The following is a 16,486-nucleotide window of genomic DNA, read 5'->3' as shown; positions in this document are numbered from 1 at the left end:
CACCTTAAAACAAAACAAAATAAAAGTGGTTTTCCCTCCGTCAGCAGCCACTGACTTCCTGTAGGTCATCTGTGGGAAAGGGAACTTTGAAATTTTCTTTCATCCATGTTTACATGTTGATTGGTGTGGTCTTTGCAGGACTCAGAGGGTAGCCATGTTATTGAGAATCCATGGGAGTAACATCCCTGTCCTGTCCAGAAGAAACTATCACGTAGCAGTTGTTCCAGTTCACAGGCTTTTAGGACTCTTTCCATCTCCCTTTCTGAGATTTCCCCCTGAGATTTAGACTTCAGGGTTGTGTTAGGGATGTCCCATTTGGGAGGCTAGGTGCCCCAAGGTTACCCATTTTCTGCATTTTGACCAATTGTGGATATCTTTAATAGATTCTGTCTGCTGCAAAAAGAAGCTTTTTGATGAGGGGTGAGAGATGCAGTGGTCTATGTGTATAAGGGTGGACATTTAGAAGTTAATTGAAAACTATATTACTTTAGTAATATGCTAGTAGTAGACCCTCTTTTAGTCTCAATGGCATCTCTAAACATGAGCTCCTGGCCAGGTTTACAGTATTACACATGAGTTTCCACTAACTGAATGGGCTTTAGATCCAATTAGACAGCTGTTAGTTTACCCCAACTTCCATTATTACACAGTTGGGGTATCTTGCTGGTGCCATCATTGTTGTGGCTCTGAGACTTTGCAGCTATGTAAGCCTGTAGGTAACTTTTCTCCTTTAGCAGATTATCAGCCTCCATTTTAAGTATTTATGGGATGCTTTTTCTAAGCAGGCAATGTATGGCTGATACTGATCTATAGTGGCAAGTAGCATAGTTTGGGCTCACAAGGAGCTAGACATCAAATCAACAAAAAGACTAATGAGTGCTTGGTATCATACTCCAGTGCTGTGGAGGAGGAAAAGCACTAGATTAGCAATTACAATAGATAAGTATAGAGTACAATGTGACAGCAGAATTTAAATTGCAGCATCAGAAAAGAGCACCTGGGAAGAAAGGATAGTTAAGTGGAGACAGACGGAATGCAGTTATAGGGTAATATACAGATTGAGTGAGGGATGAGGTTAGGGCAGTTACCTAGAGCAGACAGCCAATGGGAAACTGAGGTAGGAAAGCATTCAGAGTGTTTGGGAATTTAAGAAAGACAAGTGGGCAGTAACAGACTGAGGAGGAGGGGTTGGACTACTGGAGAATCAGGCAGAAGCTTTATCATGCAGGACCCAGTGGACATACCCTGTGTGTAAAAGAAAACCATCAAAGAGTCTGAGGTGGTCACGTGATGCAGTCTAAACCATGCTGGAGCAAGGCACAAGGGGATGCTCTTGGAAAGTATTGAGCTCAGAAGGCTCTGTGCAGGTATGAGAAAGGTTATGTGTGTGTATTTAAAGGAACTGGAGGCAAGTTTAACATCCCCTTTTGCTTCAGTGGTACATTGCCTACAAATTAATATCTCACTCTCTCAGACAACTATGCCCAGCCTAGGTGGGACGAGATGAAGCAGGGTCATTAGTATCAAAAGTCTCCTCTTTTCATGATGCTGTTTCTTCCCCTGCTCTCTCCCCTTCTGTCCATGGAATTTTCCTCTCTCCTTTTATTGCTTTCTATCCTCTCCTGATGATGACAATGTATTTCTGACTTAAAAAAACCAATTCATTTCAGACTGGAGTGATAGCTTGATTGTTACAGTGCTTGGCTTGTAAGGGAGTGGGAAGTTTGATCCCCAGAACCCACATAAAAAGCCAGGGTGCTGGAATCTTCTCTAAATGTCAGTGAGGGGAGGTGGAGACAAGGCAGTGTCGGATGGTCAGCTAGTCTAACTTACCTGGCTGGTTCCAGGCCAGACAGAAACTCTGTCACAAAAAGGTGGAGGGCATCTGAAAAATGACACCTGTGGTTGTCTTGTGGCCTCCACGTACAAGCACACACTCACACATGCTCACACACAGGTGTACACCCTCACACATGTGGACACAAACACAGAGGAACATGTGTGTACACAGACAGATAGAAAGACAGACACATACACACACACACAAGCACACACATGCATGTACACACATATTTTAATTTACTTGAAAGCTAAGATCTGTGTATTTCTATACTGAGGTCAGGTCAAAGTCTGATGAATTGATCAGTTTCTATAATTATCTTTCCATCTCTGTCTTTAAGACAGAGTTGTCTTAAAGTTGTCACAAATGATTTGGTCATCCTTTACAACACAGATCCCCATTTCTTTTTGGAGTGCTCACTATACATTCTGTATATCACTTCAAATGGTTTAGTCTAGATTTAAAAAATCTTTGCCACAGTAATTCTTCAGCAAAGGTTGATATGAGATACAGTATTTGAGATATTTTGGCCCTATTTTGTATTTTATCAGCATATTCCAGATTAGAAAAGAGTTAATATTGCATGGACATCCTTTCCTACATAAACAGCTCAAGTACATACAGATGTGTTTCCTATACCTTGCCTGCCCTGTCCTTGGCCTCTTTCTATAGTGAGACAACAAGTTCTCTAGAGATGAGTTTTGTTGTTTTGTGCAGGTTCCATGTTTAATGTGAACCTTGGAATTAAAAAAAGTTGTGTATGTCCATATGTGTACATGGTTATGTGTGTGCAGAAGCATGTGCACATATATGCATATGTATGTGGAGGTCAGAGGTCAACTTCAAATGTCATTTTTCCTCAGGCGCCATTCACCTTATTTTTATTTTTTGAGAAAGGATGTTGAACAATTATGGAACTCAAATACACAGAGGATTCAGGGAAGGAAGGGAAGGAACTAAAGAATCATGTCAAGCCACGATGAGGGATTTGGTGATTTTGATACAAGAAATGAAGAGTTTTCATTCATGGAATATGAAAATTTTCTTTTCACTGATAGCATATTTCTTGATATCCTTCTTATACTATTTTGAAAACGATTTAGGACTTAGCATTAGAACCCTTCTGAGAGTGAAAGTCCAAAACCATTATATAAGCTCATGTTCATGTTTCACTTTTTACTTAAAATGATAATGTAATATTCAGGGCCTTGAATGACATTTAAATGTTTCCAGAGATAACTGTCTTTAATGAAGAAGAGAGACAACAGTTGAGCAATTTCAAAGGGATGAACCATTGATTTTGAAGGGATTTAAAATGAGTCCCAAAGTGATTCAGACAAAAGTTTATTGTTGGAATATGTTTTAACCCTTCTGAAATACATGTAGATAATTCAAGAAAATGTATCACAGTATTGAATTCAGGTCTTTGGGCATAGTAGGTGTCTCAGGGTTTCTATTGCTGTGAAGAGAGACCATGATCACTGTAATTCTTATAAAGAGAAACACTTAACTGAGGCAGGCTTGCAATTCAGAAGTTTAGTCTATTGTCATCATGGTAGGAAGCATGACAGCATGCAGGCAGACATGATGCTGGAGAAAGAGCCAAGAGTTCTACATCTGGATTGACAGGCAGCAGGAAAAGAGAATGATGCTGGACCTGGCTTGAGCATCTGAAACCTCAAAGCCCATCCCCAGTGACACACTTCCTACAACAAGGCCACACCTACTCCAATAAGGCCACACTTCCTAATAGTGCCACTCCCTATGAGCTTATGGGGACCATTTTCATTCAAACCACCATAGTAGGTGACAGTTCTACCAGTGCTCTGTTTTCTATCAAGGCCTGCCTTTGAGTTTTTCTGATACAATGTAGCCTAGGCCAGAATCAAACTCACAGTTCACCTGCCTCCACTTCCCAAGTGACAGGATTACAGGCATGTGTCATTATTCCTGGCTTGATGTAGATTAATTTTTCCTTTGTGTTACTGCCGGGAATATAGATGTATTTCAGTTCATAGGTATAATTTAAAGGGCTGCCTTAAAGTTTATAAAGAGCAGCAGTGTGGGATGTAGTTGATCTTGGTTTTAACTTTTTAAACCAACTATAAGCTACTTATTATACAAAAACAATTTAATTCATTTGTGCATTAGTTTATTTATTGGGATCTAATTACTATTCAACATGTAGATTGTTACAAAATAATGCAAGAGTTCTATGCATACTTTATAACTGTTATTCTGAATAAAATTAGATAACATTTCTCATTTAAGAAATTTTTGAATAAAATGTTAAAAACACACATGTTAAAATAACTATATTTAACACGAATTAAATCTAGCACTTAATTCATACAACCAAAACACAGCACAGAGATTTTTCAGTAAACAAAAAAATCAAAATATCATTTATGTCACTATTATGATTTAAAATGTACGTCAGTGCACCTGAATTTGAGGAGCTTTTGCTAAACTAATCAAACAACCTTCTAAGAAAGGATTTCTTAGCAGGAGTCAAGACTTTCCCAGAACCTTTTTTGTGGAGCGATTTCATTGGAGGTTTTTGTAAGGACAGACTTCTTTTGGGAGTTTGTAATGCTCTTGCTATCTGTACATGCTCATTGCAGTAATATTTGTTACTTCCTTCTGACAAGTGGATGAGTGTGCGTTCTGCCAGATCCATGCACTGGGCATGAACCCAGTGCCCATCTCCATGAGAACAGTAGATCATAGCAGGCTTATTGAGCTCAGTTGAATAGAATGGGACCCAAGTATTGATGTCCACATCACAAGTAGGGCAGCATGTTATCCAGTAGCCAGTTACAGACTCATCATCCTCGTCATCTTCATTGTAGGTGTCAAATTCATCATCACCATCAAAACTAGTTGCTTCTGCACTGAAACAAAACTCTTCTGAATCTTCAAAGGGAGTGGAGTCCCCAGGATCTTCTGTTGATGTCTGACTGCTTGTGAAGATTTTCTGCTCTTCACTCACATCATCTTCAGAGCATTTCAACATATAGAAATAGAATGCTTCTGACATGGCCTGCTTATTGTCTCCTGGTATGCCAAGGAAAACAGTCCCATTTCCCATGCTGCTTCCAAACCATATTTTGCTATGTTTAATATCTGGGGTCCAATCGGGGGTCTCCATTTCACTAATTTCTATTGTGTCGTTCCCTAGAGAGACAACGTTGCAGACCATCCTTTTTTGATTTTCCAGCTGATAACCACCAACAATAACAAATTCATCATTATTTGTTTGAGTGAGGATTGCACTGGAGACAGAGATTCCTCCTGGCAAGACCGTGCAGTTTACTGCTGGGCTTCCCAGGGGGAGATCTACCCTTATTCTATACAGGTTGGCAGGGCGGATGTTATTGGCAAGTGAATGTCCTCCTAAAATGTAAATGGTATCATTTCTGGCAATAGAAACATGAAAAGACAGCCCGTCCTGAAGTTCTGGAAGAATGTATGATGTAGCACACCCAAATTCAAAATCTACCAAGAAAACATGGGGCAGGCAGTCAGTTACACTATTCCATTTTTCTGTGGTTCTCTGGGTAGAAGGCATGTATGAACGTCCTCCGAAGAGAACACCCATACTTTTCCCTCGACTGTACACCACATCAATGGAATGACCATATCTGGCTTCGGGGACATCTCCTACTAAATCTTTCTCTGTACAACGGAAAGTAACTTTTTTGTTGTTCTTGCAAGCAACAGACATGATATAAATCTTATCAGAGAGCTCATTGTTTGGTGTTTTCCCTCCGTGGATGATATATTGATGCTTTTCAGACTCTAAGCTGTCTTTGTAAGAACAAGTAGCTGGGTAGCGAAGCGGTGGAAGGTAGCAGGAGTCTTTAGAGAAAACCGCAGGCTTCAGTTTGAGATGATTTTGCTTTATATCAAAATGGAAGACTCCAGTAGGACAGGATCTCTTGGGCCAGCCCTTTTGGCCAAAGAAGAAAACTTGACCATCAAAATTCATCAGTGAGAAGCCTGGTTGAATTAAGGCTATATTATGACCCACTGTTATCATCTGCAGGGACATTTTTGCTTGTGAGTTAGGTCTTTTATCTGAAAGAAGTATAAAACGCAATCTTAAAATACCTTTTGGTATACATCATTATGTTTATATTTTCTCACATGCAAAAGGCTTGTTTAAGAGAAAAACCATTTAGCATGCTTGTCCTAGAACTGTAAGACCTCAAATCAGGAAGCGAAGAGTCACAGACCTTTCCTACTTAATTCAATTCTAACCGCTGGGACATATTTTAGTGGCGGACTCGCTTCGCTTTGATTTCTGGGAACTGTAGTCCTTTTTTCCTAGAGAGCCCGTGCATAGGAGCCAGTAGAACTACATTTCCCAGGAATCCGTTTTCTATGGTCTGTCTCCTTGTTGCTTCAGGACTGGAGCCTTCTTAGGCTCACTGGATAAGGACTCCAAAAGTGCGAAGTGACTAGATGGGCGCCAAGGTGACGGACAGCTAGGGAACGGAGGTGAGAAAGCGCCCCCCTGCCGACAACGGGGCGCTGGAAGGCAAGAGTACCAGGAGGGGCTCCTGCAAACCTGTGCTCAGGAATAGCCGCAGCTCCTGGAACTCTTAGTGGGGTGTCCTGGCAGGAGGCACACTTACTTCTGGCCAAAGTGTGGTTGCCTGGAAACCGCAGTCTGAAGGGAAGCCATGGTTGAGTCGTCTTTACTGACTCCACTCTGGATGTATTGAAGCGAGACTCAGAATTGCACCCTGAGGACTCTTCGCTTGCTGGGACAGGGAGTTAGGAAAGTTGACTGTCTTTCAGAACCAAAAGATGTGTCTCAGAATACTTGGCACGCAGGGGAGAAGCTGTTTGAAAATGATTTTTTCCCCCACTCCTGCACTTACTAACGGAAGTGTGGTAATTAGGCGGTTGCAAGGGACACTTTAGAAGACCCCCGCCCCCCTTCCTGCTCAGCAGCTTTTCCTTTCTTCTTGTTTTGAGGATTCTTGAGCGAAGCAGAGACAGTTCCTGAAATACCCCCCTGCTCCAACACCTAGTTTCAGATCACTTCCAGCCCACGAACTGTGAGATGATTCTTGAGTAATTTTATATCGAGTACAAAAAGGGGTCCTTTTCGTATTGTACTGCCGTTAAGAAATACTTATCATATAGAGTAAGCTTGGGAAGTTTGTTCTGTTACCTACCTTAGAGAGAGATGAAGTACTCTTGCTGCTTGCAGATGTGAAACACTCTGTTTTGGCACTAAATGTTGAAACAAAATAAGATTGATTTTTTTTTTTTTTTTTTTTTTTTTTAGAGTAAGTTGTTTAAAAAACAGAATAAAACAATGGTCAAGACTAGGACCCGGTGCAATCAAATCCTGGCTGTCACTTAGTAACTACTTGACTTTGAGCAAGCTGTTTAACTCTATGGCTCAATTTCCTCATCTGTAAAATGAGGTAATTTTACCCACATAGGTTGATATTAGTTATGATTAGTAATTTAAGAATTGCAGAGGACTCAGAACAGGGCTGGAACACAGTAAATGGTAGATACCATTGTCCTTGAACTAATAGACAACAAGGCTGTTAGGGCTCAGTTATCTGCTGCTAATGACATCACACGTGAATGATGCTGGAGATGTTTGGAAGGGGTTATAGGATGTTGGGATTTGGTCAGTGGATGTAGAGAGATAAACCTTTTGTTGTTGTTGTTGTTGTTGTTTTGTTTTGTGACCCACTGAATTTAACCAGAGACATCTGTGTGACCGTGGGGTTGGAACTGTCTGTAGAAGCTTGGAGTGCTCCCGAATGGGTGCATATCTGAAGGCAGTGGCTCCTTCTCTCTCCAAATCTATCAGTAGTCAGTAGTGCTGCAGAGTGGAGCAGGGCCTCGTGAGCTCCCGTCGCATGCATTGGCTGTTGATGGGGCCAGTGTTGTGCAGGCCCAGTCTAGGAAACCACAGCCACCGTGAGTTCGTGATTGTAGTGCCTGTGCCATACCTTAAAGAGAGCTTTTCACAGCCCCTCTATCCTCTGGCTCTTAACATTCTTTTGGCTCCCTCCCTTCCTTCAAGTTGTTCTCCGAGCAGTAGAGGGGGTGGTGCCAATGATAGACTTTTGAACTAATAATAGTCGGATAAATTTATAAGCCACAGGTATTGGTGGTGACTCAGTTTAAATAACAAGGGGCATTTTGTTCTTGTCATTCCCTCTGTAAGCCATCGTGGTGTGTGCAAGATCCAAAGTTAGACTTGGTGAGTCTGAATCTGCAACTCTACCACCTAGTTCCTTTGTAATCAACCTTGACAACCGATTTTTCTCTCTTTTATCTGAAAATGGGGATAATATTAGAACCTATTCATTGAATTGCTTTGTGACGTAAGTTAGCACATGCCGATTATAAGGCGTAGTCCCTGGTGCACAGAAATTAGTCAGCAAATGTTACTGGACACTATATTTCTGTTCCTCCTGCAAATGTTCCTTGGGTCATGTAATATCATACACACACACACACACACACACACACACACACACACACACACACATATATCTATCCCTGAAGCATGTCTGTAGTTTACGTCATTAATTAATTAATACATGCAAATATTCGCTTGCAGCTATGACTTATAGTTTACTCGAGAGAGTACTCAAGACATGATATTTTAATATTCTTTCATAGACTTAAGTCAAGAGAGAAAATGGTGCCTGAGACAGATTATTTCTGGAGCTATGAAAGCAAGCCCCCCTTCCTCAGGCCATGGTGGTTTGTAGATCCAGCAACTTGCTCTGATTGTGAAATAACCTGGGAAAATGTTTAATTTATTCTTGGGCTGTTCAAGTATGCATAAGAGAGGATCTTCTCTCAACTGAGAACATTCTGCCCATAGGAACTAAAAGAAAAGGTTGACCCCCTAATTCAGGAAGTGAAAACCATAGACAATTACACTGTCCATGCAGAGTGATTATTTTCAGAGCTTTGCCTCATTTGGGCGGAGCAGCACTGAGTTCAAAGCTTACTTACTTTAAACACTCAGGAGAATGGATCCAGGATCATAGAACAAGTTGTACAGGGACAGTGGGTTCCAGATCCCAAGGGAAGAGGGGGGAGGGAGGGAGGGAGGAAGGGAGGGAAGGAGGGAGGAAGGGGAGGGATGGGGAGAGAGAGAGAGAGAGAGAGAGAGAGAGAGAGAGAGAGAGAGAGAGAGAGAGAGAGAGAATTCACTGTAGCCTTCTGTGCTATGTGAAGGTTGTCATAGAGATTTGGAATAATATGGATTAGATAGAAGCAATTTCTTGAGCAGTGCATAGGGAAGATTGTCCATTTTGTAGCAAACTTGGAGTCCTAGCTACATTGTCTCCTCTTGGAACATAGGCAAGGGTTTGCCATTTAAATCTTAGATGATCTGTTTTAGTCAGACGGTTCATATATCTAAATAATAGGAGCATTGGGGGTATTTTAGCATTTTTGACATACTGAGATGTTGAAATTTCAGTGCATCTATTTTTTACTGGAGTTGACAATTATCTTTTCCATGGCTTTAATATGTAACTATATTAGTTACATCTAGGGTTTTAAAAGTTGCTTAAAAATTATGCTAGATCTAAAATAACCCACTGAAGGTTTCTCTTTTAATAGACAAAAATATCAGGCAGATTGAAGAAGGAAAAAGACTGCTTTTCAACTCAGGGAAATTTCAAAGTCAACACATTAAAGATTCTTTTTAAAAGGAAGGAATACAGGGCCAATCCCCTTAGCACAGTTTCCTCAGCCCTGTGCTAGCATTCCCCAGCAGGGCAATGTTCACTCACTCACTTTGAAGCCAGGGCATAGTTGAGTATTATCAGAAGAGAACTAATGGTGTGAGGTCTGGGTTTGCAGTTTCCTGTGTCTGAACTGACTTTCTCTCCAGAGACAGATAGTCTACTCTGAAGCACTAAATCTTACAGATCAGCATTGCCTGTGTTTCCTGACTCCAAAATAGCAAGTACCCCATGCACTGCGACCACTTAGTGTGTGAGTTAACACTGTTTGCACAGTTAATCAGGTTAGAGGTATAGCTATTTGATTTCTGCTGGCCTTGAGACCAGGATTAGGCCTGTCTTCCTGTGCTGATGCCGGAGGATCATTTATGTCCCAAGATTAATAATAATACCCTGAAGGAATCGCAGTTAATCCTTGCGGTAGCTGGAGGCCAAGCCACCCCGTACTTCCAAGATCTATAGTACTTCTTTCCCTAGCCAGATGCCCTGTTCATCCGTAGCCAGCATACTGCTTTACTGTGGCATCAACAGTCCCTTAAAGTTTATAAACATAGGTTCCCATCTTTTCGCTTTGCTAGAAATGAAGGTATTGGACCTACCTGAAGGCCAGAGGGGCTGCTTATCCCTCTCTGAATCCTTGCGGCTAAGCCAGGAATTAAACTCGGTACTTGGGGAAGAGTCGCTGACTGTTTAGTGTGACTGTGGCAAGCTGACGGCCGAAGGGTAGAGTGTTTGTGTGCCTCCAGATGTTCCAGTGAACGCTGGTGTAACGGGAGTAACTGACTGTGACAACCCCCCCCTCCCCCACTTTGGTGGTTGAGGGAGAGAGATATCCACCAGGGTGTTACCCGCAAGTTTAACCATTTCATTACTGACAGATTGAAAATGTAAGTCCTGAGTCACTGGTCATTTGTAAAGACAAAGTCTAATGGAAACTTGATGTATTAAAGTTAAAAACATTTTAGAAAAACACAAAATGAGTATCACAAGCTTGGTTTAAACGAACACTATTGTGAATCAAGTGGGAAATTATCTGTTTTGAAGCGGAGATCAGAATGTCTCTTCTATGACCCAGTTTTCTTTAGTACAGACTAAGAAGCGAGAGTTCTAATTATTTGAGGGCCTCTGTCCACTTTAAGCCAGGCAGTTGTGGTGTAATGTCCGATGTGATGCTTGTGAAAATAGGGGTTGTTGTCTTCCAGAGTGGAGTCATCTTAACCCTCAAGTCTGCTTTAGGAATGTTTACCTCACGTGATTGTTGGAGAAAGATGAAAGGAGATAACTTATGAACGTCCTCGGTCAGAGATGGCATTACAACTTTATATGGCCTTGTTAGCAGAACCACTTGTACAGTTTTAATAGTCGCATAGGATTTCATTGAGTAGAAACGTTTCCCAGAGCACCTACTCTACTTGGTCCATTTAATCAGCTTGCACAAAGCTTCGATGCCCACAGATAGTGACAAGGGGTGGACAGGTCTGGTCAGGTTTTTGCTTCCATCACTCACGGTAGAGTGACCTTTATGAGCTTCAATTTTGTTGTCTCTAAAACAAGGAACCGAGTGTTGCTGGACAGAACATGTGTGGGAAAGAGGGTTTGCACAATACATCTTGATTTTGAGGGTGAGTGATGTTATGGGTTCATTTGTATGAACAGCTACTTAATTTTATTTAGAAAATGTTAAGATCTGTTTTCAGGGTTGACTTTTTTTTAAAAAATGCATGTGCAGCTCAATTCCTTGATTGATTCTTCTCATCTGAAAATGTTGGTCCGTCCTTCAAATATCATTGTCTAGGTATTTCCGTGATGATTTTTGTGTGTCTGAAAAAGGACGGTTGGCCGTTTTCCTATTAATACCATTGTGTGATGGTTGCGATGTCTGAAATCACAGTAGCAGTGACCACACTCCTAAAGCTGATGTGCTGGATGGGGCTACAGTTCTTCCAAAACAGACCTCATTTGCTCTTAAAGTAGCTTCTGGTGAAGGTTTTAGCCTTCAGATTTTAGTAGCATCATCAACCTGGCAATCTTTACTTAGTTTTTGAATAGGTTATCTATCTCTGGAGGTGACTAGAGACTAGGAGAGTAACACTCCCTTAGCCATGCCTTCACTTTCCTTGGGTCTCTCTGTTATGTGGAAGCAAATTGTGGTCTTCTGGCATCTAAAGGTATTAAATGGAAAATCCCAGGCATAAGCAAGTTATGAATTTGAAATTGTATAATGCCCTGATGAGCACAGTGATGTCCTTTGGCTTTCTTCTGTCTCCTGCCTGGGACATGGGGCATCCCTTTGTCCAGTATGTTCACACAGTATAAGCTACCTCCTGTAATATTTACTTAGTAGCCTCTTTTGTTAACTGATCAAACAAAATGGCATTATAGTGCTTGCGTTTAAGTAACCCTTGCTTTGTTTAACTGTGGTTCAAAAGCACAAGGGTCAGGTGAAACCGGAAATTTGGATATGACAGGATAAACTGTAAAGTGCTCTCTTTAGATATCATCTCATATCACCGCAAGAGGAAGGGTAAACATTGTATGAGAGACAGAATGATCTTACGTATGTATATTCTAAATAGTACAGAGCTAGTTCTGTTTTATTGTGTGTTTTTTAAAGCACTCTCACTTTGTCTAATTTATAAGTTAAATCTTATTATAACTATAGATAGGAAAACATAGTCAATGTAGGGTCTGATACACCTGCAGTTTCAGGCATCTACTGGAGGTTTTTGAACATATCCTTTGGATTAAGGGGCACTGGTGACTTAAATCCATGTTCAGTCATGTGGGGGATTAGGAAACAAAACAAAAAAACACCCCCGCCCCCTGCCAAATCCTTGCAAACCCAGGCTTGCACTTAAGCAGCATATATTATAGTAGAATGAAGTGGCATTGTTTTTACATTTGTGTGTGTGTGTGTGTGTGTGTGTGTGTGTGCGTGCGCGCGCGTGTGATGGCATCTGTGTGGAGGTCAGGGTAATCTGGGGAGTTGGTTCTCTCCTTCTTTCTACCATTCGGGTTTCAAGGATTGAACTCAGGTTGTCAGGCTTGTCAGCAGGTGCCCTTCCCTGCTAAGCTATCTTGCCGGTCCAAGGCAGCCATTTTTGATTGTCAACAAACACACCTTATATTTTTCTTACACTCAGCTTTTCTTTAGAGTTCTTAGATATTAATCAGGAAATCACAATCGTAGGTTACTTAACCCATTTCAAAGCCTTGAGGCAGAATCAGATTCCAACTCTTCCTGGAATATATTGATTTATCCCTTTTTAAATCAAAAAAGAGTGGAGAACTAAAGAATCCCAGTCAACTTAATTACAGAATAAAAATAGCTTTATTTCATGGGGGAGATAAAAGGCTCGGTAATAGGATAGACTGACATTGTAATTGGACAATAAAGGAAGCATAATGGGAAAGCAAAGAGATGAAAGACAGCTTCAAGTCCGGTGCCTTTGTTTTTATATTCAGACTTCTTAAGGACAGAAAGTTAACTAACTTTCCAAGGGTAGCAGCTGCAGACACCTATGTAGGGTAGGGGCTGTGTGCTGGGGAGGTGGGGGGAGGCAGAGGAGGAGCACCAGTTTGTAGGCTCTCACTTTGCTCCCTTTAAGCTGGTTCTCCTCTGTTCTCTAAGTGGAGGAGCAGCTTCATGGTGGCACAGGACCAAGGGGAGTGGCATCTTCTCATAGCACGGAGATGGCATGGATGTTAGGTCTCACGTGATGAGGCACTGATGCTCAGGGAAGCAGCAGACACAGGAGAGTTTGACTTGTCCTGTGAGTTGCAAATGGGAGCCATGGCTGAAACCGACAAAAGAGAAAAGAGGAAGGAAAGGGAAGTAGAAAAGGATGCGATCTACAGTTAGGATGATGGACTGTCAAGAGCAGGCCTTGTCAAATGTCACCTTTCATTTAGAACAGTTAAGTAAGGCTCCCCCCCACCCCTGAACGGGGGCTTGGTATTTCCCCCTCCAAGTTCCCTACTCCCTGATTCAATGTGAGATCATTGCTTTAAAATAAAGTGGCAAAAAATGTCAGAGTTCTGTAATGTGCTAGAAAAAAATCATAAAAAGTTCCTTTTTAGAGAAAGAGGTGTTTGTGATTTTTTTTTCTCTCGATAGAGACCATGTTGGCAAAGGCAGTTTGTATGTATGCATGCAGCAGGGTGCTCAGTTGTGGACATGGAGGCAAAGCTGCAAAGAGAAGCATTGCATTCCTTCTTAAAGCCCATTTGTTATTCTGGTCATAGGCGTCTGGAATTAAAAATAGCCGAGATGCACGTCTCAAAAATCTTATTTCTTTTAAGAGAATGCCAAGTGAAAAGGTCAATTTTATTTGCAAGATCTGGCATTTTAAAACACTTAGAAATGTATTCCTGCAGGCCGTGTTGACTTAGTTCCCTGGTCTACACCTGCTCTCGACCAGCTGTGTGAGTTTTGCTTAAAGCTGATGTTCTGGTATTGTAAAAGTGCTGTGCACTGTGCAGGTGGCTGGCAGGCTCAGGAAAGCCTAGAGAGGGGCCAGCTTTAACTAAGCAGAATTGTCTTACAGTACAGAGACCATAAGCGTCAACAAGACATTGCATACCAGTGAAATGGGATATATTTGAACTGATACATCTCTTACTATTGAAACATTGCATGGTTTTAGAGCTATAAAGCTGACTCAGATACCAGTACTTCCTCTGGTTTAGAAGCTTTACCAGGGGTGGTGAGAAAAAGGTTCACAGAGGCATACTATTATCTTCTGTTAAATCATGAATGCAGTTGATGACATTTCTGAGGCTAGGGCGTTGGCTCTGAACATGGCTGACTTTCCTTGGTAAATGAACTGTCTAGAGGTCACTAGTGTGCTTGTAGGACTTTAGCCAAAGGTAAGGGTGGGGTGTTTGTGATTCCACATAGCTGTCTATTAAATCCGAATTGAGAAGGTATGGTAGTGAGAAGCTGATGTTCCTGTTTGCAAGAACAATTCCCCTTGGTGTCTCCTGGAGGTGTACAGTTAATCAGCTTTTTAAAAATAGGGAGTAAGTGGGGAGAGGAAATTCAAACGCTTAGCTGTGTGCATTTCCTTTGTTTTCAGTAATTAATAACTGTAATTAAAAATACTTTATATTTAGTTGGACAGCCTCAGTTCTTTAACACTGAGGTTTCCGGATTGACTTCAGTTGCTGGGAGGAAGAGCATATTTTGGGAAGATAAAATTGATTTTATGCAATCTGCTGATGAGCAGAAAGGCTTAATGAATGGCCGCCTCCAGAAGCATTATGATAGCGGCTTGGGTGGATGAGCAGGAAAAGCAAGCAAACTTTTCAAGCAGAGTGTTTCTGCCTAAGCACGCACTTTTACACATTGGTATTGTTCCTGTCCCCCCGAGTGCTCCTGCACAAGAAAGCCATCAGCACAGCAGTCCCCAGGCCCTTGGGAGAAGTCTTGCAGCTGCTTTCCTGTCTCCACTTCTTGGCTTTGGTTGCCTTACCTGCCCTTCTCTGCTCTTCTGTCTGCACTTCTAAATTTTCAATTTTGAAATAATCATAGGTGGCTATAAAGACAGGTACAGGGGAGTCCCATGCATCCTTGGTCTAGCTTTCTGCAAAGTTAACATCTTGTATAACTAAAATGAAATTTGGGGAATTGATCTTGTGGTGGGAGCCACAAAATATATTTGGATTTCATCAGTTATGTGTGCATCCGTTTGTATTCGTGTGTCTCAATTATAGCCTATGTAATTTTGCATAATAACTGCCACACAGTGATATTCAGCTATATACCACAATATTTAATATTCATCTTTGTTCCCTCCACTCCCCTAACCCTAGCAACCAATAATGTGTTCTCCATTCTATAATTATATATTTTATAAATGTCATATAAATGGAACCATGGGATACAAATGTACCTTTTAACCTTGGCTTCACCCAGAATACTTCCTTTGAAATCGAAGTTGCATGAATCAACAATTTGTTTCCATCTTATTGCTTAGTAGTATTCCTTGGTGTGGCTGCTCCACAGTTTGGTTAAGCATCGCCAGTTAAAGGGTATTTGGATAGTTTCCAGTGTTTGGTTGTTATGAATGAAGCTGCATTGAACTTTAGTGTACAAGTTTGTGTATGAAAATACTTTTGTATGTTTCTGATAGCTGTGATTCCAGTCATCTTTTCATGGTTTTAATTTGCCATTTGTGGATTTTCTTTGGTGAAGTATCCATGCATGTCTCTTGTCCTTTGGAGTTGACGTAATGGTGGATTTCAAGAGGAATTTCCACATTGCAGATGCTGCTCTTTTGTTGAATATGTGGTTTGTTAATAGTTTCTCCCAGCTTTTCTTTGCATCTCAATAGGTTTTTGCAGAAGGACACTTTTTGCATTAATGAAGTTAATCAGATTTTTCTCTTGTGGATCATGCTTTTGGGTTCAAGTCTAAGAATTACTCTGTGCCTAGTCATATGACCTGACGATTTTCCATTTTTCCTGTTTTCTTTATAACATATACTATTTTGCCTTGATCTGTTACTGTTATTTCTATTTTTTCCCTTCATTTTTAGCATACTTTCACTCAATTTCATGTTATTGTAATTTTAAGGTCATCATTGAATATTTCTTCATAGTCATTCTTGTTAGGAAAGCGGGGTTTTGTAAGGAATAAGGAACTTTTAAATCTCTCTAGGAAGGAACCAGAAGCGTGTGTGTTGAAGCAGCCATTGTGCTATCTACAGTCATGTTAAGCACTAACTAAGCCCGCACTTTTGAAACTGTGTGCAGTCTTTAGTGTGGGTGTGCTCTGACTCTTTTCCGTAAGACGCTATGTTTGTCAGGGAAAGTGGGTCTGGGAAGACAGCACATCTCTTTTGAAACTGTGAGGTCAACAGTAATCCCAAAGCCTTTCCTACCTTCCCCCAAACGC

At 41.2% G+C, this 16,486-nt stretch overlaps 2 protein-coding genes across 6 annotated transcripts in view; one reads left to right on the top strand and one right to left on the bottom strand.

Moving 5' to 3' along the window:
• Positions 1-4,235: 4,235 nt before the first annotated feature.
• On the bottom strand, positions 4,236-5,894 carry Rag2 (recombination activating 2). The gene has a single exon (XM_006983930.3). It carries the CDS (start codon positions 5,892-5,894, stop codon positions 4,311-4,313), a length of 1,584 nt encoding a protein of 527 aa, XP_006983992.2. The 3' UTR covers positions 4,236-4,310.
• A 297-nt stretch (positions 5,895-6,191) lies between these two features.
• Iftap (intraflagellar transport associated protein) overlaps positions 6,192-16,486 on the top strand; it is a 74,901-nt gene continuing 64,606 nt past the window's right edge. For 3 of the 5 annotated variants that reach the window (XM_016002458.3, XM_006983928.3, XM_076570136.1), the window contains exon 1: positions 6,192-6,343. The gene's annotated coding sequence lies outside the window, so the exon portion shown is untranslated. Of the gene's footprint in view, positions 6,344-6,469; positions 6,910-7,142; positions 7,220-16,486 lie in introns of those variants that run through there. The other 2 variants (XM_076570135.1, XM_042275793.2) reach the window with 2 other exon arrangements.

This window comes from Peromyscus maniculatus, chromosome 4, assembly GCF_049852395.1.
Source record: "Peromyscus maniculatus bairdii isolate BWxNUB_F1_BW_parent chromosome 4, HU_Pman_BW_mat_3.1, whole genome shotgun sequence".
NCBI classification, from domain to species: domain Eukaryota; kingdom Metazoa; phylum Chordata; class Mammalia; order Rodentia; family Cricetidae; genus Peromyscus; species Peromyscus maniculatus.
This window is presented reverse-complemented; position numbering and strand designations above follow the sequence as displayed.